At 42.4% G+C, this 26654-nt stretch overlaps 4 protein-coding genes across 12 annotated transcripts in view; 1 reads left to right on the top strand and 3 right to left on the bottom strand.

Moving 5' to 3' along the window:
• The window catches only part of H257_15801 (hypothetical protein), a 15717-nt gene extending 3597 nt beyond the window's left edge, over positions 1 to 12120 (bottom strand). For 2 of the 6 annotated variants that reach the window (XM_009844015.1, XM_009844014.1), the window contains exons 1-19: positions 11530 to 12120; positions 11305 to 11472; positions 10512 to 10760; positions 9916 to 10192; positions 9750 to 9810; positions 9217 to 9352; positions 8061 to 8217; positions 7839 to 7985; positions 6116 to 6205; positions 5843 to 6062; positions 5225 to 5393; positions 4193 to 4396; positions 4000 to 4131; positions 2914 to 2960; positions 2677 to 2846; positions 2509 to 2567; positions 1656 to 2153; positions 817 to 906; positions 510 to 747 (exon numbers count right to left, since the gene is read on the bottom strand). In XM_009844015.1, the coding sequence (XP_009842317.1) occupies positions 510 to 747; positions 817 to 906; positions 1656 to 2153; positions 2509 to 2567; positions 2677 to 2846; positions 2914 to 2960; positions 4000 to 4131; positions 4193 to 4396; positions 5225 to 5393; positions 5843 to 6062; positions 6116 to 6205; positions 7839 to 7985; positions 8061 to 8217; positions 9217 to 9352; positions 9750 to 9810; positions 9916 to 10192; positions 10512 to 10760; positions 11305 to 11472; positions 11530 to 12063 (3646 nt within the window). In that variant the 5' untranslated portion in view covers positions 12064 to 12120. Of the gene's footprint in view, positions 1 to 509; positions 748 to 816; positions 907 to 1655; positions 2154 to 2508; positions 2568 to 2676; positions 2847 to 2913; positions 2961 to 3999; positions 4132 to 4192; positions 4397 to 5224; positions 5394 to 5842; positions 6063 to 6115; positions 6206 to 6757; positions 6905 to 6979; positions 7137 to 7838; positions 7986 to 8060; positions 8218 to 9216; positions 9353 to 9749; positions 9826 to 9915; positions 10193 to 10511; positions 10761 to 11304; positions 11473 to 11529 lie in introns of all 6 variants that reach the window. The other 4 variants (XM_009844010.1, XM_009844012.1, XM_009844011.1 and 1 more) reach the window with 2 other exon arrangements.
• A 1232-nt stretch (positions 12121 to 13352) lies between these two features.
• Positions 13353 to 14270, bottom strand: H257_15800 (hypothetical protein; the record flags this gene model as incomplete). The annotated part of the gene is made up of 3 exons (XM_009844009.1): positions 13353 to 13585; positions 13989 to 14078; positions 14123 to 14270. 3 exons carry the CDS (start codon positions 14268 to 14270, stop codon positions 13353 to 13355), a joined length of 471 nt encoding a protein of 156 aa, XP_009842311.1.
• An 801-nt stretch (positions 14271 to 15071) lies between these two features.
• On the top strand, positions 15072 to 16067 carry H257_15799 (hypothetical protein). 3 transcript variants are annotated; one of them, XM_009844008.1, is made up of 5 exons: positions 15072 to 15143; positions 15201 to 15314; positions 15379 to 15449; positions 15502 to 15753; positions 15800 to 16067. In XM_009844008.1, exons 1-5 carry the CDS (start codon positions 15092 to 15094, stop codon positions 15971 to 15973), a joined length of 663 nt encoding a protein of 220 aa, XP_009842310.1. In that variant the 5' UTR covers positions 15072 to 15091; the 3' UTR covers positions 15974 to 16067. The 3 variants fall into 3 exon arrangements, with proteins under 3 accessions (XP_009842310.1, XP_009842308.1, XP_009842309.1); XM_009844006.1 differs by having other exon boundaries at positions 15078 to 15143; positions 15195 to 15314; XM_009844007.1 differs by lacking the exon at positions 15800 to 16067 and having other exon boundaries at positions 15078 to 15143; positions 15195 to 15314; positions 15502 to 15798.
• A 928-nt stretch (positions 16068 to 16995) lies between these two features.
• Positions 16996 to 26458, bottom strand: H257_15798 (the record flags this gene model as incomplete). 2 transcript variants are annotated; one of them, XM_009844004.1, is made up of 16 exons in its annotated part: positions 16996 to 17333; positions 18076 to 18454; positions 18772 to 18901; positions 19036 to 19478; positions 20489 to 20622; positions 20716 to 20943; positions 21385 to 21793; positions 22384 to 22599; positions 22745 to 22874; positions 23047 to 23294; positions 23383 to 23527; positions 24031 to 24096; positions 24724 to 25054; positions 25499 to 25759; positions 25804 to 25866; positions 25955 to 26458. In XM_009844004.1, 16 exons carry the CDS (start codon positions 26456 to 26458, stop codon positions 17073 to 17075), a joined length of 3948 nt encoding a protein of 1315 aa, XP_009842306.1. In that variant the 3' UTR covers positions 16996 to 17072. The 2 variants fall into 2 exon arrangements, with proteins under 2 accessions (XP_009842306.1, XP_009842307.1); XM_009844005.1 differs by lacking the exon at positions 16996 to 17333 and having other exon boundaries at positions 17805 to 18454.
• Between the last annotated feature and the right edge of the window lie 196 nt (positions 26459 to 26654).

Below are 26654 nucleotides of genomic sequence, written 5' to 3'. Positions count from 1 at the left end.
ACAACTCAGCACAACACAGTAGATATACCAATAATATACATCGAAGTATAGAGTGGGGTCCATCGAACGAGTCGACTGGGAATCGATGGACCAATCAAAACACTCGATAATAAATATTCAATGGACCAATCATATATTCCGATAAAACCAGGAGGTTCACGAATCATCTCCCCATATATTCGATAGTGGCTTTGTACGATTCGTGTTTGCCGATTTTCAATTAAATCAACCGCAAACACCAACATTTCACTCGAAACGACAAACGCTACCCAGTCTTATATATCACCGATAAAAAAATACATTGAACGACCAATACTCGACGACAATATCGCCAAGTTATCATTGCCAATATATATATATATATATATATGGGTGGTATAGCCAAGATATATGGGTTCTTCCAATACATAAAGAATAGAAAACACACGGTGCTACAGTAAGGGTACGCACAATATAGTCGATATAATCGCCAAGTTGGCCTAAAAATATATATGAAAACGGATTTGTACCTGTCCAGAGCCCAATCAATTCCTTGGGCACGCCTCCATCTTGATGCAGTTGCCGGATGGCTTCGAGGGTAGCCGACCACCCCGCGGGGTACTGCCCCACTTGACCCAGCAGCCCAAAGAGCATTTCCCACGTCGGCACTGACAAAGAATGCATGTACATGAGGTTGGCTTTGAGTAGCAACTGCATGCCCGTGGCCACCCGTTCGGCCAGAACTTGCCACAGGGGACTGTCCAGCGTCTAGTGTTTTTTTTTATAAGTAAGTTTCTAAGCAACAAAGGGCGATGTTATTGCAAGGGATGTAAGTACCTTGAGCAACACTAACGTCTCGAGCAGCAACGGCCGAGAGTCAGCGTCGTGGAAGAGACGGATGCACACGCGAAGCACATTTACCACGGCCTAATCACATCGAAACGAGTATATTTCAATGCCAAAAGATGACAAGAATAATAATATATACACGAAATTAACACATTCAATCGTGTTTAATGTATAAGATTTATTATTTATCAAAAACGACATTGGTCTCCACATCTTGACCAGAATAATTCAGCATAAAAGCAACTAGCCACGCTATGTACAGTATATATATATATATATATGTCGAATACATTCTCCAATCTGTACAGTATATATATGTCAAATACATTCTCTAATATGGACTTTTGAGTCGAATCAAATGAACTTGACAAATGTATATGAGAATTTCCTTGTCACTCCAGGTGCACTATCGAGACCACATTTCAACCAATCATGGACCAGTATTTTGCACAACAGAGTAGCGCAGTCAAACAATTCATCTTTACATTCATATACCATACATTGCATAAGCTTAAAACCTGGCACGTCCCAAATTCCACCGAAATGGACAATGCATTTTCCACCACACCACCAAACTAATACCATATACATATCTCTCTAAACCAACGCAAATATATACATATATATAATTTTTAAACCTATATATTCCAACCAATACATAAATATACATATTATCAATCAATTTATATATACATATACCAACCAATCTATGTATATCTCAACCAAGATATGTGTATAATAATATACATAGTCCAACCAATCGAGACATAAATCATATCTCTCTCAACCAATACACGTATATCTATATATTATATACATCAACGTACCCGCTCCACGAGCAACGGCTTGGACGCGTCCGCGAGCACCCCCGCCACATGCTGGTGCATGAGTGGCCATAGCGTGTTAAAGCGATGCAAATTGACCAGAATCACATTGGTGGCCCACTCAAGGGCGAGCATCGCGTTCTCCTGCGCCATATCGCGCTCGTTCTCATTGGACGACGTCTTTCGATGGAGCAACGCGGCCAGCAACGCCTCGATGCTGCCGCTGCCCAGCTTCCGGCAAAACTTGAGCCACATGTCTCGTTCCAGCAGCCCCTGGCCGCATTTTGCGACGGCCTCCCGCAGGGCGGCGCTCACAAGCGGGTAGTCGGGGTCGCTTTCGTCGTCATATTCGTCGCCCCACCAGTACGACAGCGAGTCCCAAAATGAAGAGGACGACTGGGAAGTAGAGGATGGCATGGTCGTGGTCGTCGTCTGGCGGTGGGCGGCTTGGCGCTCGGCCAGTCGACGAGTGCGTTCGCGCAGCTTGCCGCTCTTGCTGTGCTACTCTCACCATGTATATTGAGTTACGAGTCGATTAAACATGTGATATATATATATAGCATATATATACGGGGAAAAGTCAACTACGTCAACGGTAGGATCACGTACGAGACCCAACATAAACCACAATGTGTCGAGAGATTCACGTGGGATATGATTCTAGTCGTATATATATATATACATTATGTCTATAATTATAATCATAATATTCATATATGTATAAACTCTATAAATATAAAATGGCAATATACATAAATACATAATATATATGCGTCAACATAGATGGCAATATATGTATATATTAATATATTGACTACAATCATATTATAAGAAACGAGTACATCACAAAACGTACCAGCGCCTTGGGAGACAATTGCGTGGGGGGGAACGGCACGCCACGCATGTCGACAAAGTCTATCACAACATATGGAAACCGGTTGGTAACAACAATCTTACTCGTATATTTATATATATACGTATATATATGTCGATAATAAATATATATATATATAAAGATCTATACCGTCCATCTCGACCAACGAGGCAGGGCAAATGTCGAGTGTGTTGAAGAGCAGCATGCACTCGACCACGGCCGTCCACGAGTCGACTGTCAGCACGTCGGCGTGCTGGAGCACCACGTCGAAGAGCACGTCCAGGGCCTTGAGGGTCCGCGTCGTCTTGAGTCGACTGGCTCTAATATACATGTATATATATATTTATGTACATCAAGCTTCCACAAATATATATATATATATCGTACCGATCGTCGTCGATTTGGTCGGGTGATGCTTGCAATGGGACATGCACCTACATACATCGACCACAACATCAGAATCGCGTTCGTCTGTGGAGAAGTAGAAAAAAGAGTAATACGATTAGAACCCCCATTTCGAGAGTTTATTCAAGGCTTCCAGAGAGATATTATCGAAAATGCTACCAGTTTTAGGAATAATAAGTGGAGAAACATATCGAGATAGTATAAAAAAGTCCTCCAGGTTTATTTATAATCATAGCAGAAAACAATACGTCGAGACAACAAACCCCCATGTTCGAGAGATTCTTAGATGCTTTCCCTTCCATAAATAAATATAGCAGGATCATATCGAGATAGCATAAAATGCCCCCAGGTCCATAAATAATAATAGTATCAAAATATATATTATGTCAAGACCCCCGATTGAACGAGATTTTGACACGATGAGCATGGGTATTGTTGTGTTTATTCAAATCTGGAGGGACGTGCCGAATGTATGTATCGACACAACGAAATGTACACAAGAATCGGCAGAAGAATTTAGTAAAAAAACATATATATTTTTATAAAAATATATGGTTTTTTGCTAAATTCATTAGATTTTAATAATTTTGATGATTTCTTATAAAAAATCATCAAAACTATTAAAATCTAATGTATATAAAAAATATGATTATAATATAGATACAGTATATAAAAAAAGTAATGATATGCATATTATTACGATTGCCGGAAATCACGTGTTCAAACCACTCAGTGTGATGATGGGTATCATCCAAGGACACGTGTTACATACAAAAATATTCCATACAAAAAATAGTTATTAAGTATTGTCGATTTGATACAAATTTGGGGAGGGGGGGCAATCGAATCGCGCCGACCAAACCGATCCACAATCGATCTGATTGGTTGAATTTCATTGATAAGGTTTTGATTGGCTAATAATTTTGAGCTCATCTGAAGTAGCCAATCAAATCGATTTAAATTCCAACGAGAAACCACGCCTCAACACAATGAAATTTCACTCGAAAGCACAATAAGAAATCAGTACACAAATGTCCAAATTTTAGCTCAAAGAACAATTCTACGTACCTTGTCTCCGTTGAGAACCCCATGGGCAAACTCGACCACGTACGCAGCAAGGGCCGATAGAAATTTGTTGAATTCAGGAAGCATGTTGAAATAGACGGCGATCTTGATGCAGTTGGTGAACCCGTCCAGCGCCTAAATAATATATACATTTTTCATATCAAATACCAATATATATATACGAAAAAATTAGTACTTTTTGCATGGTGGTTTCGTCGCATGTACGCTCAAACGCGTTCAGAATGCTCTCGGTGGTGCTGTCGACTACAAGCGAAAACATTTCGCGCTCGTGGCGGCCGGCGCGCAGCTTGAGAATGGACGCATTGGAAGTAAAGGACGCGCCGACCACGTTTTCCTGGCGCTTTAAAATGCCATCCCATTGCGCCGAGTATCGGTCCACCTTGTCACAGATTCAGGTACGTTGTCGCAGAGGTTGTATCGACAAGTCAACGGAACACGTATAATAATAGACTTTTGAGTATTGTGGATTTGATATACAAATTTGGGGAGCGGGTGCAATCGATTCGTCGCGCCGACCAAACCGATCCACAATCGATCTGATTGGTTGTTGAATTTCATTGAGAAGGTTTTGATTGGCTAATAATTTTGAGCTCATCTGAAGTAGCCAATCAAATCGATTTAAATTCCAACCAGAAACCACGCCACAACACGAAAATTTACTCGAAAGACCACAATATCTCCAACAATCTTTTGATTTTAGAGGGTACTACTAGAAATAATTATACTAAAAAAAGTGGACAAAAATAGGTACAAGAGGTTAGGTATATAACCTGACATTGAAAAAAGAATTGGTAGGATGATCATGCAAAACGACAACCTCTACTTATATATAATATATAGGTATACGACAAAAATCCAAGTAGTAATACTATACACGATACTAGAACAAGGCAAATCCTTCACACACAATATATAAAAGATGATATAAACACATGCAATACAAAACAGTTCAAGCCACCCTTTCCACTATTTATGTATATATATATACACGATCGAAAGCATATGATAATATATAGCTAGCTAGCACATGCAACACAACCTTTTCTAAATATATCCACAAAGCAACATATAAATGTGTAGGTATGTATGACAACGACAGCCAGAGACGACGAGTCGTAATAGTAGTACTAGGCACACGATTCAAGGGCGTACTAGTACTAGTAATACTAGGCACATGATTCAACAGTGGATTAGTAGTACTACGTACGGTGGTGACGACTTGCATATCGGAGATGTCAGTCTGCATCTTGATTTGGTTGGACTGGATGTTGTGGTAAAGGAGTTCCAAGTACTCCCGCGGAAGGTCTTGGCCGCCGTTGATCCCGCGGTTGTTGCGTACAAATTCGTCGATTGTCATCTTTTTTTGAATTTGGTCGCTAATGTAGTAAAAAATATATATTCACATTAGACCAAAATACGTACAATATATACATACAGCCCACTGGTCTTATGTATCCTTTTCAACAACTAAACACTCGATCGAGGTATCGTTGTTTATCGTGAACAAGACTACCACAATATATATATATATATGTGATTATCCTCCTCTATTCTTCACGTTATCAAATATTGAGCCAAACCCCATCATGTAATATATATTGTAGTGTATCGTGCCGAGAATCAACCGATACTACTACCCAACGGGGTAGAAAAAACGTAGCCAATCCAATTGCAGGAACGCACAAATAGAAGATTTAAATAGTGTGCGATATATATCTCCACTGGTCATTTTTGACATGCAAAACAACTCACACACAACGGATTTTTTCGACTCGGTATAATATTTTGGCTGCAAGCACAATACATATATATATATATACATTACCTGTGCAAGTCCGTGTTGAGCATGATGATACTAAACGACAAGATGAACGCGCAGTCTTCGTGTACAAATGGATGCTTTTCCGCTTGAATCTGGTTGAAATATTCCTTCGCAAATGCCTCCATGAGCCGGTCGATCTTTTGCGCCTCCCCGGGCAGCCGAAACTTGGCCAAGCACATGCGCAAAGCTCCATCCAACGGCGCATGTCGAAAGTCAAACATGCCTATAGATATTATATATTAGTGTCGATACGTATATATATATATTGGTACGTACTCACGTATGCATTGCGCACGGCTTCGTGGAACGGCTTGTCTTCTTTGGGTCCGTCTCCCAAGTAGTCTCCAATCGACGTTTTGTTCAACCCTATATATATATATTGGACAAAATTCAACCAGGGGGTTTCAAACGTCCAATATCGATTTTAAACGAATCGAAAGGGATATCAAACAACTGATTGCGAGTTTATAACACACAATGTTTTAAAACGTCCGACCTATTTGGTTTAAATCGGCCTTGATATATTAGTTACCAACATAGCAAAAAATATATGTTATATTATTTAGGTATATAAAATAAAAGATATGTTGGGATGCCAGATGGATCAATGTTATAACGATATCGCAACATCCAGCCCCGTTGGATCATGACGCTATCCAAGTTCTTGATCCTCGTACCCCTGATCTTTCAACTGACATGTATATATATATATATATATATTTAACTGACATATATATATATATATATATATATATACCACCATCACAAGGACAACACCACCAATGCCTTTTCAAATCAAATAGTTCTGTAAACACATGTATTAAATCCACTATATTTTTAAAACGAAATAGCTCTGATAAAAGCACTTGTCCACCATAACTAACAATAACTTTATAATAAGACATATGATGGATGTACCTGGCGTGTGATGAAAGAACGTCGCAACGGACTCGGCCGTGATCGGGTTGGGCAGCAGCCCCAGCTGTTGCGAGTACGCAATCCAGTTCTTGGGTTCGGTATGAAACTTTTCTGCTGCCAAAAAGTATCTCTTTTTGTTTTGCTTGCCTAATCATAGAATAATATTATACAGCAAGCAACGTTCATATCTAAATAGAAAAAGAGAGCTAAAATCTCACGAACGTTGCTGAAGAACTTCGGCCGTGCGTTCCCGGGCCGTGTGCAACCACGCAAGTGAGTCGTTGGGAGGGATGGTACTGTTGGCGTCGCCATTGTCTGACTCGGTATCGCTCATCACGAGATGCATCACTTCTTGGATTGAACTCATGGGTGAAATCGCCTGTGTACACAAGAATCATGTAAAGAACAGATATATATACATTCTTCAAGTACAATGAACTATACAAGCCACAACGTAAAGCAACGGATAAACCAGCCACGTATATATAAATATATATATATATTGTGTTTAGAACAAACGCTATTGTCCAGTCGGTTCGTAATTGGAATCGCCAGTGGAATCGAATAGACTTGGCAAATCGATTTGAGAATGAACTAGCCAATCAAAATCCATTCTAACCAAGATTTCTGAGTGGTTCAGCCAATCAACACGTTTTCTCTCCGTTGCAGATTGAACTCACTGTACTATAATAGTGAATACAAGATGTATATATTGCCAAGTTCATTCAAAAATAGTTTCACTTTTGAACAGTCCTAATATTCGTGAAACGGACAATATCTATAATATACATATTGTGTCGGTTCAATTTGGACTGACCAGACGTTGATTTGATATCGGCTGGGATATTCCAAAGTATAATATTATTCTATTTAATTTGCCAATATGTAGCATCACGAAGCTTTTACACACAATGCAACACACGCCGGTATATATATATGTTTTCTCTCGCTCCATCAAACAAATAGTTCTGTAAACACATGTATTAAATCCACTATATTTTTAAAACGAAATAGCTCTGATAAAAGCACTTGTCCACCATAACTAACAATAACTTTATAATAAGACATATGATGGATGTACCTGGCGTGTGATGAAAGAACGTCGCAACGGACTCGGCCGTGATCGGGTTGGGCAGCAGCCCCAGCTGTTGCGAGTACGCAATCCAGTTCTTGGGTTCGGTATGAAACTTTTCTGCTGCCAAAAAGTATCTCTTTTTGTTTTGCTTGCCTAATCATAGAATTATATTATACAGCAAGCAACGTTCATATCTAAATAGAAAAAGAGAGCTAAAATCTCACGAACGTTGCTGAAGAACTTCGGCCGTGCGTTCCCGGGCCGTGTGCAACCACGCAAGTGAGTCGTTGGGAGGGATGGTACTGTTGGCGTCGCCATTGTCTGACTCGGTATCGCTCATCACGAGATGCATCACTTCTTGGATTGAACTCATGGGTGAAATCGCCTGTGTACACAAGAATCATGTAAAGAACAGATATATATACATTCTTCAAGTACAATGAACTATACAAGCCACAACGTAAAGCAACGGATAAACCAGCCACGTATATATAAATATATATATATATTGTGTTTAGAACAAACGCTATTGTCCAGTCGGTTCGTAATTGGAGTAGTCGCCAGTAGAAAAAATCGAATCGACTTGGCCAATCGATTTGAGAATGAACTAGCCAATCAAAATCCATTCTAACCAAGATTTCTGAGTGGTTCAGCCAATCAACACGTTTTCTCTCCGTTGCAGATTGAACTCACTGTACTATAATAGTGAATACAAGATGTATATATTGCCAAGTTCATTCAAAAATAGTTTCACTTTTGAACAGTCCTAATATTCGTGAAACGGACAATATCTATAATATACATATTGTGTCGGTTCAATTTGGACTGACCAGACGTTGATTTGATATCGGCTGGGATATTCCAAAGTATAATATTATTCTATTTAATTTGCCAATATGTAGCATCACGAAGCTTTTACACACAATGCAACACACGCCGGTATATATATATGTTTTCTCTCGCTCCATCAAACTCCAGCATGATATCACCAACCCAAACCACCAAATACAATCAAATTTACTCAAATCACTTTCAAGACGAAATAACACGCCATTTTTATATATATATATAGAATGTAGATTCGGTACAAATTTCCAGTCGAATTTCGTCGCCGCATCGAATCGCTCACGAAGCGACGGTATTGGCTCCTCCAATTTTGAGTGTATCTGATTGGCGCTTACGGAAATATATTTAGCCAATCAAAATTTCCAGCGTGATATTGTTTTCAGTATGAAATCCCGCGAATGTGTTGGACATTCTCACACTATGTAGTCTCGTATATATTCATCCCAATATAACATACATCGTACTAACACCTCAAGAACCCCAATAATAATCTCGATATTTATATTCCAAAACTTGTTTGAAATTCAATCAAATGTACCGGAAGAGCCCCCGCGAACGAGTTTGGCGACGGGTCGACCAGCGCCGCCAGGTCACTTCCAGTAACGTCCACCTTGGACGCATTAGCCAAGTGCAGCGGGCACCGGCGGGAGATGGATTCGAGAACGGCGAGCAACCTACCAAACAAAAACGACCTTAACGCAGGCCCAACATGCAGATATAGTTGTAGATTTGTTTCGTCCAGTGGTTTAAAATGTGCACACATCATCACGAGAGCAAATAGTTACCATACACCACCACCCGTCAACGTTTTACTGGATAAAACAACGGAATAATATAAATAAGAGTTCACATTCATATCAACATGTTTCCATTCAAATCAACATGTTTCCATGGATAAAAATGGAATATTATAAATATGTTTCCATGGATAAAAAATATATAATTTTCAAAGGATACAAACGGAGTAATATATATATATATATACGCTTCAATGTAGAAAAATCAAAATCCTACAGGGTGCATACATTCACTAGCCCCAGAGTAAACATTCAAATCGTCGAGTGTACATACCCGTCCAAGGCCAGCAGGTTGAGGATGTTAAACACTGGGGGCAAGTCGGGAAAGTACGTCACTACAACACACCACTCTTGTGTGAATCCATATATATATATATATATATATATATATATATATATAAACACGATAACTTGTACTGGGTCGTAGTTGGCAGTACTACCTTGCGTGGTTTTAGCCAAGGCCGTACAGAGCACTTCAAACAAATTGGTGCAGTGGACGTCGCAGTCGTAGTTGATGTACAGATCCAGCATAAGCGCCGGTTCGCGGCAGAATTCCAGCAAACTTTCAAGCGCAAGCTCCTTTTGCTCGTCCGAGCAGGTCGGGCTGTCCATGATCCGCATGTGAACGCTGGTAAAGAAGATCTCGAGCTGCACTTTCAAATGATCTTTGATCGAGTTGAACAGGTTGAACACCACGCGCAAGGTGAGGCTGAGCACCTACTCCATAGAAGAATATATAAATATATATATATATATATATTAACTCCCAATCAAAAAAAGTTATGATAACATGAATTCAAGACTGATATCAAAGAACGTCAAACTGTGTGATATGCGCGTTGAAATATATCTTTTTTGTTAATCCAAATTTATAAAACTAATTACATGAACACATCACTTTTTTTTATTTATTTCAGACATTTTTTATCTTTAGATAAATATAAATGTATGTGGACACTATCCATCGTCCATTATATATATATATATATATATTTATATATGTGAAAATTCTACATCATAAACTTAGATGTCGTACCTGCAACTCGGACGTTTCAGAGTTTTGCAGCAAATATTTGGACAAATCCCCTTGCAGCACCGACACGAGCGATGGGTGTGCACCCAATCCCGTCCCAGCCGTTTCCAGCACGAGGTTAATCAGACTCAGCCCAAAGATGATCGTGTCTTCTTTGCCCTTGGGTTTAATTAAATCCGATAAAAACAGCAAAAGTTGCTCCAGAACGGGGATCCCGTACGGCAACACCACGTCGACGGTCAAGTCGTCGCCCTACACATGGACAAAAGTATCGTGATTTGGTCTACTGTACCGTACAGTGTACGTCGAAATGGCTGGGTACACACATATATATATATACAAATGCGATGCAGTAGATATATATATCGATGATAAATTCATATCATATATATGTATAAATATGATACGTAGATAGAAGATAACACATTGTCGAATTGCACTCATGTCCACTACAACCACTACGTCTATATATACAAGATCCATTGAATAAACTCCAATATATATATATATATATATATATATAATATATATATATATATATATTGGAGTTATATACATCATACAGCTGGGTATATATATACAGGATCATTACTCGATTCAATAACGCGCTTGTTTTCGAGTCATCGTTTCTCGTATAAGTCCCAGATAGTGTCTGGGTTCTAACTATTAAACAAGATCCATAAAATATATATCCATAAATAAATATATATATATATATATTACAGCGCTGTAAATCCACTTGTTTCATCCAAAGTCGGATAGAGTGTGTCTGGGTTCTACAGAAACGTTACGATACCTCGAGAGCGTCTTCGTCAGCATTATCATTGTCGTCATCTTGAGAGGAAGCAACGGCCGACGGCGGCAAAAGCGGCGCGTCCATCTCGGCGATGCGATCGAACACTGTCAAGATGACATGCGCCAGAGTGTTTTCAGCCATGTGAACCAAATGCATGGATGCTCTGGCCTATGGATATATATATATTACTGAGCATTGAAAGGTGTATATATATATATCACGCACTTGGGTGCAAATACTGTAGCACGTGTGAACCATGTTCCACACATTGTCGCCGGAAATGAGCGGCCCAGCCTCGCACCGAAGGCAGAACTCGAGCAGTTCCAACAGCTTCATCAGGACCATCTCATCCACGTCGCGATGGGTTTCCTCGAAGCGGCAGCGGGACACACACAACGCAATGCGGTTGATTGCTTCCGTGGCGCGCAACCCATCGGGAGGAATCAAGCCGTAGAGAAGGAACTTGTTCAGGCTCGAGATCGCGGCGCCCGTGATGAACCCCGACGTCTTCTCGCTCTCGACGACATGCACAAACGGCTCGAGCACGTTCAACGTGTCCACGTCGCTCAGGTCTATCACCCCTTCCAAGGACACATGCAGGTCCTTGAATCGCCGCAACAACGCACTCTGTGTGTGCGTCGGCACCTCGCGCTTGAACCGAGCTGCCGTCGCCCACCGCGCGTTCACGCGCATCACACTCAGGACATTGTGGATCTCGCCCTTCACGCAGTTGACGCCATTAGGATGGCCATACACCATGTTCCCACGGTAATATTCCGATGCGCGTGTGGAACGGCGACGTACGTCAGCTCGGATTAATTTCAGCCAATCAGCGATCGCCACCAAGTTCCATATCGACTGGATTAAGTGCGACCCATTCAAGTCCTAAAACGACACTTGAGTGGTGTGATTTTAAATCGCACATTGCAGGGGTAAACTTACTTACTCCTCATTTATTATCTTTATAATATAAGAATATTATAAATATTTTTAAAATATATGTATTATTTATCTATTATTTTTTTACTAAAAGTTATTAATAATAAAAAATCTAAAAAACAAAAAAACATATCCAGCTAACGTTACCAAGTATGAAGCGTTTCTTTCGTGAAATTATTGCGCTCGAATATGTACAGTGTAGGCAGGATTTTGGACGACATATCGTGCTTACAATCATCATTTACTGTTAACATACTAACAGTTACGAGCCGATTGACCTCCCGATGCAAGTACACATCATGGAGGGATGGTTCACATGCAGCGCAGCTACTACTACTGTATATACATGCGCCTATAATTTCACAAAACTCAAATGCCGTCCATGTTACCAGCGATCAACATGACCTCTAGTAAGGTCGCCACAGTCTTGGCATGGTTTTAACGTGTTAACTCGTCCTGCAAAGGTGTCGACATCCACGTTTTGCTGGTTTTTCATCCTTAATATTTAGGATCTAATTTATTATACTATTTCTATTAAGGGGATACAAACTACAAGTATGTATTAAAATTACCGTTGCTTACAAAAGCTAAGATAAAAAGTAAAAAAATATGATTTGCTGCAAAAGTTATGGAACAGAGTCGATTAGTGCTATCGCTTGCACGATTGGTAGCTTCGGTCATCTTTTAACGAAACAAGAGCTAAATCAGCTAAATTTTGCGTATGACGTTACGTGGGGGTACTACAGTGAATATAGATAGATATGTACTGAAGAGTACTACGTAGCGTTCAGAACGACCAACAAATATATATCTTCCTTCGCTTCAATGTGAAAGCCAAAATTAAAAATATTGCTTACAGTCGATGAGACCATCAAGGGGTCCTATCATTTTTGCATAATTTTATAGAGTGCATTATCAGAAAAAACTAGATTACGCGGCCTTCTATTTTCAGTCTACGATAGATAATTCCAATATCAGTTCATTTTTCAATATTCCAATCGATTCATACTATACTATATTCATACTTCGATTTTGTAATAGATAATATAATTTGTAGTTCCTATTGTTTCTGGCACATGCAGTCTTGACCGTCAGCTTGAGCTCGTCCATCATCTTGTCGATAGGCTGCGCTTGCTGCTGGAACAATTCGAAGCCTGGCAGGTAGCCGCCAACACGTTGGACTTTCTGTCCGACAAATTTCGCAGCAACTCAACCAACAGGTTGCGCGCGTACTGGGCAAAAATCTGGCGGCGGGGGCCTTCCACAAGCATGCCCAGCACTTCGATCGACGTGGCCACGATCGTCTCATCGTTGTGACTTGCCCAGAAGACGGAGGACAAAGCTATGGTTAAGCAGATTTCCCCAGGGCAAGCGGTCCCCTCGCACTATTCAAAGGGGGGAGAGCCCAAGCCCAGTGGCGGCAGCTAGGGTCGACATCTTCCAAGGCTGAGCAATGCCATGTTCAACCCACGGGAGTTGTCAGGACAATCAACCGGCTGGGTCGACTCCCCAAGGCGGAATTCAAAGCCAAAAAGGTGACGTTGCCCAAGTGGAGCAAAAAAAAAGGTGGACGTTCTCAAGACCTTTTTGGACATTATTGTGTGGTCGGTGTCTCAGCTCGCGACGGGTGACTTTCACAACTTGGTGCAGACGCTAAGCAACCCGACTCGAACGTGAACATCGATGTCTTGCACAACCGATCGTGGGGGCTCTCCACCGGTCCATTTCCCCAATCAGCTTCAGACCGTTGGGCCGAACGTGGTTGACTTTTGATTGACATCGCGCCTTGAGCTTCTTCTTGACGGCCACCATGGGTATCACGCGAGGCTGAACGCCTTGAAGCACTCCAATATGGAGCTAACATAGAGCAGCGTTGGACTTTTTGGTGCCTTTTCGGCAGCGCCGTCACACATATCTTCGGCGCTGCCCAAAAGAACGAGCTCAAGCTGGAGCTCGTCGGCCGGCTTCACCGTCCCTGGTCGCCCAGAGAAACCCTTGTCCACGAACTTGGGCAGCACGCTCCCCATAATTGCATTGTTCCACTGATGGGGACGCACTCGTACGGCGTACGCGAGCACCGCCGCCTAGCCGCACTCGACCGCCGCGGTATTCGAGTACAAACTTGCTAAACAACTCGATCACGTTGTGGTCTTCGATGGCACGACCGGACTTCCAGACTGCTTTTCAGACTTTCCCATTCTTGTCGGCGCCTTTGGCTTCCACTTCGTCTATTTGCAAAGGCGACGTTGTCGTTGAGTTCTCCGCCTCCTCGAAACAAGGCAAAGCGAAGCGTCGGGCGCTCCCAGACCTGTCTTGCGTGGAGAGATTGAGTTACGTTTCGATGGCTCGGGGTCGCGATTTCAACGGATCGACGCTGCTCGCTGGACGTCGGGGGGTGGCGGCGTCGTCTGTGAATTCCAGGGGCGCCTCTCCGCCAGACGAGATGGAGATGCTTTCACTACAGTTCGCACTAGGTAGTGATAGATTGAGCCACCCAAGTTATGTCGACGTCCTGAAAGAGTCGAGTGGAGTGAGCTTTTAGACGACTGGTTGTTTTGGTGCGATTCGGGTCTTCAGAGATAGATGGAGCGCCGCGGCAGGCTTTGCAGGAGGATAATCGTCGTGGTGATGGCTACGAGCTCAGACACGTCGTCGCCCATGCACAATGGGCTGTTGGGTAGGCATGTTTGCCTCGTGATGCGAACAGGTGATGGGTTAACAAATAAGTTTGTACAATAAAAGTGTGACAACGTTAATATTTATTTCTAACGTTAACGTTACGTATAACGTTACCACTTGTATGGATTTGGTATCTTGAAATAACTTTGGGCGGTTGCATTTTGAACCGATGGCTGCAACACATGTTCACAGCACTCACGTGGGCCCGACGCGGACAATTAGTACGTATCGATGCACTTGGAGCCTGATTAATGTGTGGCAACGATCTCCAGTTGTAGGACAGTCCTACCAGCGACCAGTAGCCGAGTGGACTGTGCACGATGTGGTGACGTGGCTACACCAGACGCAATTGGGCTCTCACGAAGCTGCATTCCGCCAAGCTCAAGCCACAGGTAACCCCATATACATGATGAACAAGCTCGGTAGGTATGTATATGGTGGTACTTGCGTATCTAGGTGAGTATTTGCTCCAGCTCACGGCAAACAATTTGACCACGTTGGGGATTACCAGCCTGAAACAGCGAAAGGTTCGACGGCTGTAGAATCTTGATTTGTTCGACAGATCACGAGCCATAGTAGGAGCTTATGAAAGCAATTCATGCGTTGCAAGAGGACGCACACCGCCGTCGTTGTGCTCAAGAGAAGGTGCCATCTGTGGTAGAGCCAGAAACAGCCGAATTCAACGAAGTCGAGAGCCATCAGTCCTTCTTGGAAGCACTCCATCACTGGCGAGGCAACACACCCTCGGAACTGGCCCACGTAGCCACGGAAACCACCCCTAGACCCACGAGTAGCACTGCGAAAGTCTGCTGGCAATGCTTCCAATCATTGGTACGATGACCCGCAGCTGTCGTTGCTCATCCTCAAGACTTGGTAGAAGACATCGGTCTTTCGCAAGGATGGGCATACCTTCTGCTCGCTGCAATGCGAGGCGGCGCATGTGACAGATACTCAGCGAGAGAAACTAGCAGCAAAAGCCGTCCAGTCTACGGCAACCCTCCATCACCAGCACGTCCAATCCATTTGGGCACTTGACATCAAACTCAGCTAAAAAAGTGTAGATTGGTTCTACACAGTGCACACCACCCATGTATATTTTGACACTTGGAAGAGGCTTTTGTGTTCTATACCGAGGGATTCCAGTTCTCGTTTGAGCGCATTCATCTGCATGTTGAAGGACACGACGTTATACTCGGCGTAGACGAGGAGTCATGGTGGTCCTTGTCCAGAAGCATGCGATGCTTGGCTTTGATTGCGATTCCACCAGTTGTGCTTGAACATTCAAACGAGTTATACAAGTCCAAACCTTTCAGCTTGTTGTAAAGCGAAGGCTATTGATATTTCACTGTTCAAAACATTTCCTAAAGTAGATTGTTCATCGGGGGGAACGATGATTCTGTTACATTATTGATTTCAAAGCTAGTATTCGCGTACTTTCCTGTTCGCCTGTGACGTCGTTTTGGCGCACGTACGTACGTACATCACTTCATCGCATAACGTCATACGGGAGCAAGTTGGCACACCTCAAATCAAGACCTGGAGTCGATGAAGTACGAGGGAGGTCTCGCCTCTTTCGATGGGAGGTCGATCTTTGGCCACGTTGGACCAGAGATCACAAGGAGACACTGGCAAACATACCTGTAGCCAACCAAGGCGATAACGTGATGTGAAAAAAGTGACTGGATGCGATGAAATAAGCCCAGCGCATCTGCACAGAAGCGGGTTTTGTCGTCGACGGCATGGACGTCATGAAGTCGTTGGTGAAATCGATGGTGCAAGGATCCCCGTCGGCGCACCGAGTTGCTTGGGTGAACCACCGATGACGCACGCGATGGCCGACAAGTGGTTATTACCACATTCACGACCGTAGCTTCGCTGTTGGCTCAGCTAACTAACTGATATGAGACGGGATTTTGTGTGCCCGTTCCAACGACACTTTAGGAAGTTACAGCTATTAACGAAAAATTGTTTTCGTTGAATTTGGATGGTTGCATTGGTCTTCCCCACGTCATCACATACGAGTGTACATATGAACAATACATACAGTTCTTTGAAGTATGTCCTATACTAATTCCATGCATACAGTATATATATATATATATATATTAGCCTTGCGATTGCACACTTATGTCGTCCATGTAACGATGGGCCTAATCCTTGAAAAAGATGCGTGCGCCGTTGAGCGACCAGTTGAGCAGGTCAAACTCATGTCGATGCAATTCGATGCGCTTGGCCGTGAGCTGCAGCGTGTGCACTTCCTCTTCGTCCTCGATCAGGTCGGCCGCCGTCTCCTTCTTGTCCGCCATCGCATGCTTGCGGGCGTCCCGCTCCCCCTGCTTGACGATGAACGCGGCTTCGTCCGCCTCAAATTTGCGCTCCACTTCTTCAAACCAGTGCAGAGAGTCAAATGCCTAGTCAAAAACAATCACATCGTCACATAATCACATCGTCACACAACGTCCCAATACGCATCACATTTGCTTGAAACCACAACTCGAATCATTGACGAGAAACAGGGGGAGCAAATCGGTATATACTGTATATAGGGTAATACGAGTATGTATGTATGTATGTATGTATGTATGGGCTAGCAAATTCCACAAGGACGGACAACGGAGATATAGTCACAGAATGCCACCACCGTGTCACAGCCATCGTAATCATATATATATATATATATAGGAGATATAGTCACAGCATGCTACCACCGTGTCACATATATATATGTATATGCGTATGCAACCACCCCCCAGCTTGTATTGACCTCGTGGGTTCAGGGGCTTGCAGTCAATATCTTATTATATCCACACAACTCTCACTAATTGAACATACAGTATAAGCCAAGGACTAGTACATACATCGTCCTCGGCACTCAAACAAGCCCATATTCACCCCCAACAATATGCAAATACAGTATCGCAGCAGCAGCTCCCTTGGTCGTCAAGGCAAACATTCGCATATATTAAGTAAAACCCATATTGAATTTTCACTGACAGCAGAATCGAATGTCCCAACCAAATACAATATCAAGATCCGCCTACGCCAATCAAAACGTCTGTGTCGGATTCAATTCAGTTGCGCGAAACTAGATACTGTAAACACCACTTGTATTGGCTAATCGACTCAAACGTCCGAATTAAAAGCAAAACAGACCTGGCCTTGGTTTAGAATCGCCAAAAGGTAGGCAATCCCAATGGCAAACCCGTCGTCCGTGAAGTACGACTCGCGGCGCCGCGTATTCTTGTACATGAGGTCCTTGGCCTGCACCGACGTTTCGATAAAGTTGATGGTCAAAGCCGGCACGATCTGGTAAAACAGCCCCAGATGCTTTTGCGACGCCACCACTTGCTGAAACACTTGCACGAGTACGTGAAAGTAGTCGTTGTTCTCACTAAAGTTGCGAGACAAGTTGGCCACCACCGCGTCCACATTCTTGGCCGCCACGGCCGTTTCATTACTCAGCTCTGGCGATACCATCGCTTCGAATTCAAAGTTTCGTGTATTCAAGTCGGGCACAAATTGAATTGCATTGCTACCAGACAATAATTAGACAACATCAGGGCGTCGTTAGACCACCACAAATATATTTATATATATAGATGTGTGTTCGAGGCTTCATATATATTAATAGATGTGTGTTCGACGCTTCATATATATATACCCCAAGGAGCCAATCGGTTGGACCACTGCAAATATATACATCTATATATATATATATAGATGTATATATTTGCAATATATATATATATATATACCAGTGACTCGATCTGGTGGATTAGACCACCACAAATAAAGATATATCTATATAAATCAAGATATATTCGAGGCGTCATCTATATATATATATACCTGCAATAGTTCATGCCAGCAGAGCGCACCATGCGGACGTAGCCGAGGGCGTTGCCCATTTCCGTGATGAGGATGCGATACTGGTCCAGGAACGTTCGGCCGGCGTCGGATACTCCCAATTGTCGAATTTCTAGATAAAATAATATTAAATAGATTGGAAATCCTGTTGATATACCTAAAATATATTTGACACCACACGAGAACAACTACAACCTCAACCTTGTAATACAACTTGAATAAAATACAATATATATATCCAAGTACCTTTGTTGAAATCAAACGCACGCTGGAACGGGTACTTGTGGTCTTGGGTCTCGGTTTTATGGGATTTATACCACCGGACCTCTCGTTTGAGAAAGCTCTTGATGTAATCGTCAAACAGAAACTGCGAAAAAATGTCGAACTTTTTGCTGAGGAATTGGTACGTAAAGTTGACGGTGGTATTGAGGATGCCCATGCCGTGGGTGCGGATGCTGCTAGCGATCGAGTGGATGGAAATCGCGTTCAGGTGCCGCGAGCCCTTGTCGCTGCGGCGCTCGACAAAGAACTGCTGGTTCAGATTGTAGTTGTACCGACCCACAAAGATGTGGATATTGCGCATGATCTGCAGCACGTCCAGGCCTTGGTCGAGGCTTCCCATGGGCAGGTGGTTCTCGGCCAAGTGGAGGCCGTACTTGTCGTTTGCGAGCTGTCGCATTTCCCCATACCTAGGTGAATATATATATATATGAGATTTTCTTGTTTTAAAAAATAGAGTAAAAAAGCAAGAGATTCGTTCATTCTAGAATAAAATTGAATGTCGCAATTTTTTAAACTTCGTTTTTTTTTTATTCAGCATGTTGAGATGGGGTATTTATTAGTTGTATCTATTTTATAACTAGAATGACACTGACAAAAATAATGACATGCCAAAAAGAATATAAACTGGTTCCATGTATACAACAACACAATATCAACCTAACAATCAGTCATAACGAGGTAGAGTTCGTGTGAGAGATGGAGTAGAGGAAAATGAAATAGCAGTATTGTCAAATCAATGCGAAATTACGCGAATATGGATGAAAGAACCGCCTAAGCCAATCAAATCGCGTTCTGGTAAATTTCTGCCAATCCAAACGTTTGACTCGACTCTGTTTCTCCGCATTGGGCAAAACCATATATATATACGAATATTTGTATAGTTTGTACAAGCTTAAATGGGATGATCAAATGGATTCGAATACTATTTGGCGAAATGACTCACACAAGTCCAAATAATTTTGACAGAAATGCACAATACCATACAAGGATGTGGTATCTATCGCCGACTCTCTCCAAGTCTTCTAACAAAATGGATTCAGAATCAAACATCTCCTTGTCACACATCGTTTGCCATGTCCAATACAACCGCACATCGTCACACAACCATCATCGCATGTAATATATATTAATTATTATTCTCAATTGTGTCGACAGCAAACCAGAAAAACATTGCGATTAACCGTCCTTTGATTGTCAAGTTTACACAGGCATATATATATATATATAAATAAAAATATATGTATAAAGAAATATATATCTCCCCAATCTATTACACAAATACACACACACGTCCACAGGCATACACATACAATATATATATATATATATATATATATATATATATAAATACAAATACAAATGTATATATATAAAGAAATATATATCTCCCCAATCTATTACACAAATCCACACGTACGTTTTCCAGTCGTGTAGCGCTACAGTCGTGAGGTTGTAAAACGTCGACTCCAAGTAATGCGTCACGCGGTCGCGCAGGTCCACACACTTGCCCCAAATGCGAATCGGACGCAGGTCCATGTAATAGTGCAGCACCTATAACACAAATCAACCATGTTAAAGTAAAATTAACAAATAATTATTCTGAAAAAACATGCGATACAGTGTCGAATCCATGTCTGTCTGTACCTTGAAATCGGCATTGTTGATTGGGTTGGGGGTCTCCATGTGCTCGAGATGCACCGAGTGGACATGCAGCCGCAGATCGTTCTCAATGTCCATGCACAGAGGTACCACAAGGTCGTCTTCTACCACTTCCTCCACGAACGACGCAAACGCTTCCACGTAGTACGCCACGGCATTCTCTTCGTGTCCCGCCGTCTTGAGCACCTTGATCGCATCTAAAAACCCCGCCAGCTACCACCACCAAAACATCATCACATATTTGACCTGAATAGAACCATAAAAGTATATATATCTCTTTGTCTAACACACAAGGCAGCATAAAGTACGAGAGTATATATATATATATAGTATATATCGCGCATTTTTCAGATCACTTCACGAAACAATCGACATTTGCTAGTTAGTGGGCTTCAGTGGGGCTTTGAATGTTGGACCAGATTGACGAATTTAAGTGGTACGATTGTCGTATTGCAACCAATCAAAAGGTTAGAGTGTACCCAAGAATCATCGGAAAAGGATTTAGCCAATCATATTGGTGGAAACCGTCAAACGGAGTGTATCAATCAAAAATCACCACAGCACGGACCCCTTGTTACATGTAAATTCAGTACAAAGCATCGATCGATCAATGATAGATGGAGAAGCAATAAAGTCCAAGTTTGGGTACAGTACCACGTATTGTATGCGACTGGCGTTCTCCGGCACCGAGTACATGTCTTGGACAAACAGCGTGAGCAGCTCTCGACTCCAGTATAAGAACGAACAGTCTGTCGCGAGCCTGATCTTTCTCTGAAAGTCGCACAGCACATGCAACTTCCACACAAGTTTGCGCGCTTCTGCTTCTCCTGACGGCGTTATTGTCTTCTTATCTTTGGGCTCGTCGTCGGAAATGAGGGCAATTTGAATCGCTAGCGATAGCACCGTCAATCGGGTGGATGAAAATGACTCGCCCGTGTGCAGAATGTCCTCAACCACCGATACAGCTGCCAGAATGTCCAGCTTAGTGTCGTCGAAGCGTTTGCTTGCTTCGAGCTTGGCTTTGATTGGACGAAGCAACAACGTCAATGCGTGTGCTACTTGCCTAATATCATTACAAGAGGATTCAATAAAATGAAATGTTTCCAAAACACGAAAAAACAGCAAATGCCAAACATGCAAACGATAAACATGTAAAGCATGAAGAATAACCAAAAGCACCATGATATCACGGCCGCGTTTGTCCCAAATCAAGTATATATATATATTATAGGTTGTAAAATTCGATGCAATTGTTTGGACGTCTGAGTAAAAGAATGGAATGAATTCAAATTGCACTACCGAGAAATTTCAACCAATCGTTGATCAGAATTGGTTGGTGGCCCAGCAGGCAAAATCTTTTTTATTTATTAATCATATATTGAACACGCTTCAAATCATACACTTCATATATCTTGAACGAAAAATATATAACCCAAATTTGTTTCTTATCATATCTTGAATTCTTCAAACATATTATATGAATATAATACACTCTTTAAATATAAAACATCTAAATATACACTCTTTAAATAGAACATCTAAATATATTAACACCAATATGTCTGAATAGCATAGGTATATATATATATATATGTACATTCTTCAAGGCAACTTGACTTTTGCACACAGATATCAAAGGAGGGGCTGTCGTACCGCAACATGAGCGCCGCGCTCTCTGCGAGAATCGGATTCTTCCGAGCTAGCATGAACTCGATGGCTTTGTTCATTTCCACGCAATGGTACAGCGGCCGTAGGATGCGCTTGGGCATGGGAATATTCAGCTGCAAATGCAACTGCAGCAGCGTCTGCATCATCGTTTGCACGCGTTTGGCCAAAATCAGACCCTTCACGATCAAGTTGCCTCGAATTCTACCACCACATATGTACACAACCACCCACTGAGGTCACTACTATATACCCTTAGGTATCCATGTGTATTTTTGTTCACATGGATAATATATATATATATATATATATATATATATATATATATCAGGATAGATTGATTTGTTACCCCAAAATCCGCGCGGCGTCACCCCCACCTCGGGTACTCAGTTGAAAAAACGATTCAAAGCGTACGAGCCACGCACGCACTTCGCTTTGCACGTACACGACGTCGTCTTGAAACACATCGTCGAACTTGGCTATAGACCAAATATCCATAGATTCAGGTTCAATTAATATATGTATATATATATCACCGACAACATGAACTATAGAGATATATATATTTCGAGCCCACAAAACAAGGCATATATGTATATCCACACGACCAACACTTGATAACACAAGAGAATATTATATATATATATATACCAAGATAGTCACGCCGCGCCTGCACCACGTCGACGGGCACCGCCGTCTTGGACTGCAGCGGGGCGTACTTGATGAGAAATTCTGGCAGGTACCAGCTGAGCCGACCGCAGAGCACGACCACTGGCGCCTTGAGCTGCAGCTGCCACAGCTTATCATACAGACCCACGTCTGGCAGGACGTTGTTGGGCAGCAGTTTGCGAAACACTGCGTATAGCCCCGCCACACCCACCACTTGGATTCGTTCGTTTCTATATATATATATATATATATAATATTTCGATGCTATATATATATATATATATCATATATCGATGATATATATATATATATATGTACGTTTCCGAGGATGTGCCAAGGGCCGTTTCGATGGCTTGGATGCGACTGGTGAGACAGTGGTAGAACTCGTCGAGAAACACGCGGTTGTTGCGCACGTCGATCTTGTTGAGCTGCTCGTCGTATTCTTCTTCTTCTTCTTCGTCGTCTAATTATAAAAATTATAAATAAAATCCAAACATGCATTGTAAATTTGCTATAAATTTCCGAAATTCGAGTGGTTTGTCTAATTAATATTGCATCACGCTGGAGTTGTTCTGATTGGTTGAATGCACTTGTCCTTTATGTAACAGCCAATCAAATCCATTCAAAAGTGGATGAACCAATAGTGTCGATTTGTGATTCGATTCGGCGGGGAGATATTCGATTTATTCGACAGGGTCTGGAAATTTGTATACCGAATCATCCACAATAGTGGAAAAATAAGACTCAAACCATCCATTTAATGTTATAGAACATATCGATAACATTCCAACTAAATCGATAATTCCTCTGTCAAAAGACAATTGAACCCCATATGTATCTACGAATATACACGAGTAGGACGTGGAGAGTTTTAAACTATAAAAAAAATACGCTGACAACTATACAGATTTGCAGTATATCCACACTGTCCAACTATAAATATATATATAAAGTATATGGCCGTACCGCTGTCTTCGTAGCCAAACGTAGTCTCGAAGTCCTGGTCGATACACGTTTGAAATACCTTGGCGCCTATTGAAACCATCAGCATCATGAATTAGATTTATCTAGATACATAATTGCTTCAATATGTCTATCCACATGAACGAAAATTCAGCCAACCAATCCATATCATCGATAGATTGACTATATATCAAATAATAGTACACACATTATAAATCTAGATATTTACATAATTCCGTCAACATATCTATCCCCACATCATATATATTCAACCAATCCATGTACTTCTATATATCAAATAGTTTCAGTTAATCTATCTAGATATATACACGCAATTCCGTCAATACATCCACATGAAATATCACCCAATCAACCAATCCACCATATATACATGTATCGACTACATATCAAAACACATAGTATGATTCAAAGTTGGAGTGCATAGTCCAATAGCGACCGATCAAACGCACACAATCGACTAGCCAATGAAATTGATTCAATCCTAAATTCCAACCAATGGCACTTCAGCGATGTTTGGCCCAAGGATTTGTCCGATTTTGAACTATATATATTGAATTTTCGTATCCATTTGACGGTCTTAAACATATTGTCAAGTCAGTCGACTTGTCCAATAAACTGCCCAGTGCCAAATTGAGTGAAAAGGACCATATCCAGGACAACTAACTTCCTTCTTACCCATAAACGTGCCGTCCAAATTCACAAGCAGCCGTTCAAATGCCTTGACCTGGTCGGCTGTGACGTTGTAGCGCGCCGGATCAGCGCGGACGTACTGCATCATGCGCTTGTACTTGTCCCAGGATGTGACAATATTGGGGTTGTCCATCACGATGAGGTCCAGCGTGAGCAGAATCTCCAGCACGTGGCCAAATGCGTCAAATACGCTGGTTAAATGCACGTGTTTGAACGTGGACTTCCATAGCTTTTGGAAACTCTGGTACAGCGACGCCAGCTGGTGCACGAGGTTGGTCGCGATCGAGTTGCACCGGTCCACGAAATTCGAAATGTCCTACTCAAGTATAATACATCAAACTACTCGATATCTATATATATATATATCAAATTGAATTTCAAAAGATAACAGACGCTCATGGATCGAATATCGGAACAAGATGACATCTGGAACCTTGTTTCGGTGGTGATCGATTTTGTAAGTCGATATATTCGACATAATTAGACTAACCAAATCGGCAGACAATCGAATATAATCGACCAATCAAAACCCACAACACGAATATCAAGTACCCAATCAAAATTATCCGCACCATGTCAACATTGAATTAGAGTGTGTGCCTGAAATTAGTGTGACATTGAACGATCTTTACAAACGTCAGTATAAAGAAAATCGATATGGTATCGATAGATTTGGCAAAGAATTCGCACTAAATTCAACCAAATTTGGAGTAATAACGACAATATAATATAAGAAAAAAAACCCAACTCGGATCATTACTTGAAAGAACGGCAACATGCGGCCGATGTGCACTTCGTCCTCGCCGGGCTTGACGTCGCCCTTGTCGCCATGCTTGGCTTGGCCAAACATGATCAACGCAGGGTAAAAGTTGTCTTCCACCGTCACTTTGAGCTCGGAAATCTCGTCGCAGAGCACCGCAAACACCGTGAGGACCTTGTTGAACAGTTCGTTGTCGGTGCGGATAAGGTCCTGCACGTCCACGCGCTCGGCGGGATGCAAATGCAGTTGGATCGGATCCGCCTACATGCATTCGTCATGTGTCGATCGATGGAGGGGCGTAATACCCAGTATCCCCACACTTCCGACATGGCGGCGGACAGCGCGTCTTCGATCTCCTTCAACTTGGACTACATACGGGGCAAGAAAGTGTGAGTGCATGATCATGTCCATGTTGCATGACAAGGGAGAGTGGAGGCGATGGTTGGATGGATGTACCGTATGCTCGTTGACAATCTCGAGGCCCTTCTGCAACTGTTCACGGATCGGCTGGTCATGCGCATCAAAGTCGGCAAAGGGGGACACGAACTGATAGTCTTCTTCATCGATCGCGTCCAAGTCTGGCGTTTTCGCGGTCGTCGTCCGGAGTTCGGATGCACGGGCACTGCGTCGACTCGAGATCGACGCGCGACTGCTGGACGAGGCACGGGAATCCGACCGTTCTCGATTGCTTAGCATGGATGCACGCGAGTCGAAGCGATCCAAACGCGTCGAATCCGCGTACGAAACACTCGAGTCGAACCGCGGACGTTCGTTCCGGCGCTTGCTATCGGCTTCGCTCAACGTGTCCGAGATGAGGTCGCTATCGTCGCCATCGGACGACACGGAGCTTCTCTCAGATGCGGCGATCGAAGGAGGGGGTCGGTTGGGTGTGGGTGCAACAGACGCATTGGCGCTGGTCGGTGCCGACGTGTCGGCGCGTGGCGCTCTGCGGGAACTCATCGCAAAAATGAGCTAATTTACGCACGAGGGGCTGCCATATCCGGATAAACGGGGAATGTCGGTCGTGGATTCCGGATAAAAGGCCCACGTGTATAAATATTGTTTGTGAGTATTAATAAAATGGTATTAATAATTGCAAAACATGTAACGAACGGTACATACAAAATATGCGGCAAAAACTGGGGTGGTTAATTAT

This window comes from Aphanomyces astaci (genome assembly GCF_000520075.1).
Source record: "Aphanomyces astaci strain APO3 unplaced genomic scaffold supercont1.75, whole genome shotgun sequence".
In the NCBI taxonomy this organism is placed as follows: domain Eukaryota; phylum Oomycota; class Saprolegniomycetes; order Saprolegniales; family Verrucalvaceae; genus Aphanomyces; species Aphanomyces astaci.
The sequence above is the reverse complement of the archived record's forward strand: the minus strand, read 5'-3'. Positions and strand labels throughout refer to the sequence as shown.

Excerpts from the sequence above, each read along its gene's own strand:
- H257_15799 (XM_009844006.1), top strand. The coding sequence starts at position 15,092 with ATGGCTGCAACACATGTTCACAGCACTCACGTGGGCCCGACGCGGACA. Across the intron at positions 15,315-15,378 it reads CCGCCAAGCTCAAGCCACAG|GTGAGTATTTGCTCCAGCTC; the intron begins GTAACCCCATAT and ends TTGCGTATCTAG. Across the intron at positions 15,754-15,799 it reads GGCAATGCTTCCAATCATTG|AAGACATCGGTCTTTCGCAA; the intron begins GTACGATGACCC and ends AAGACTTGGTAG.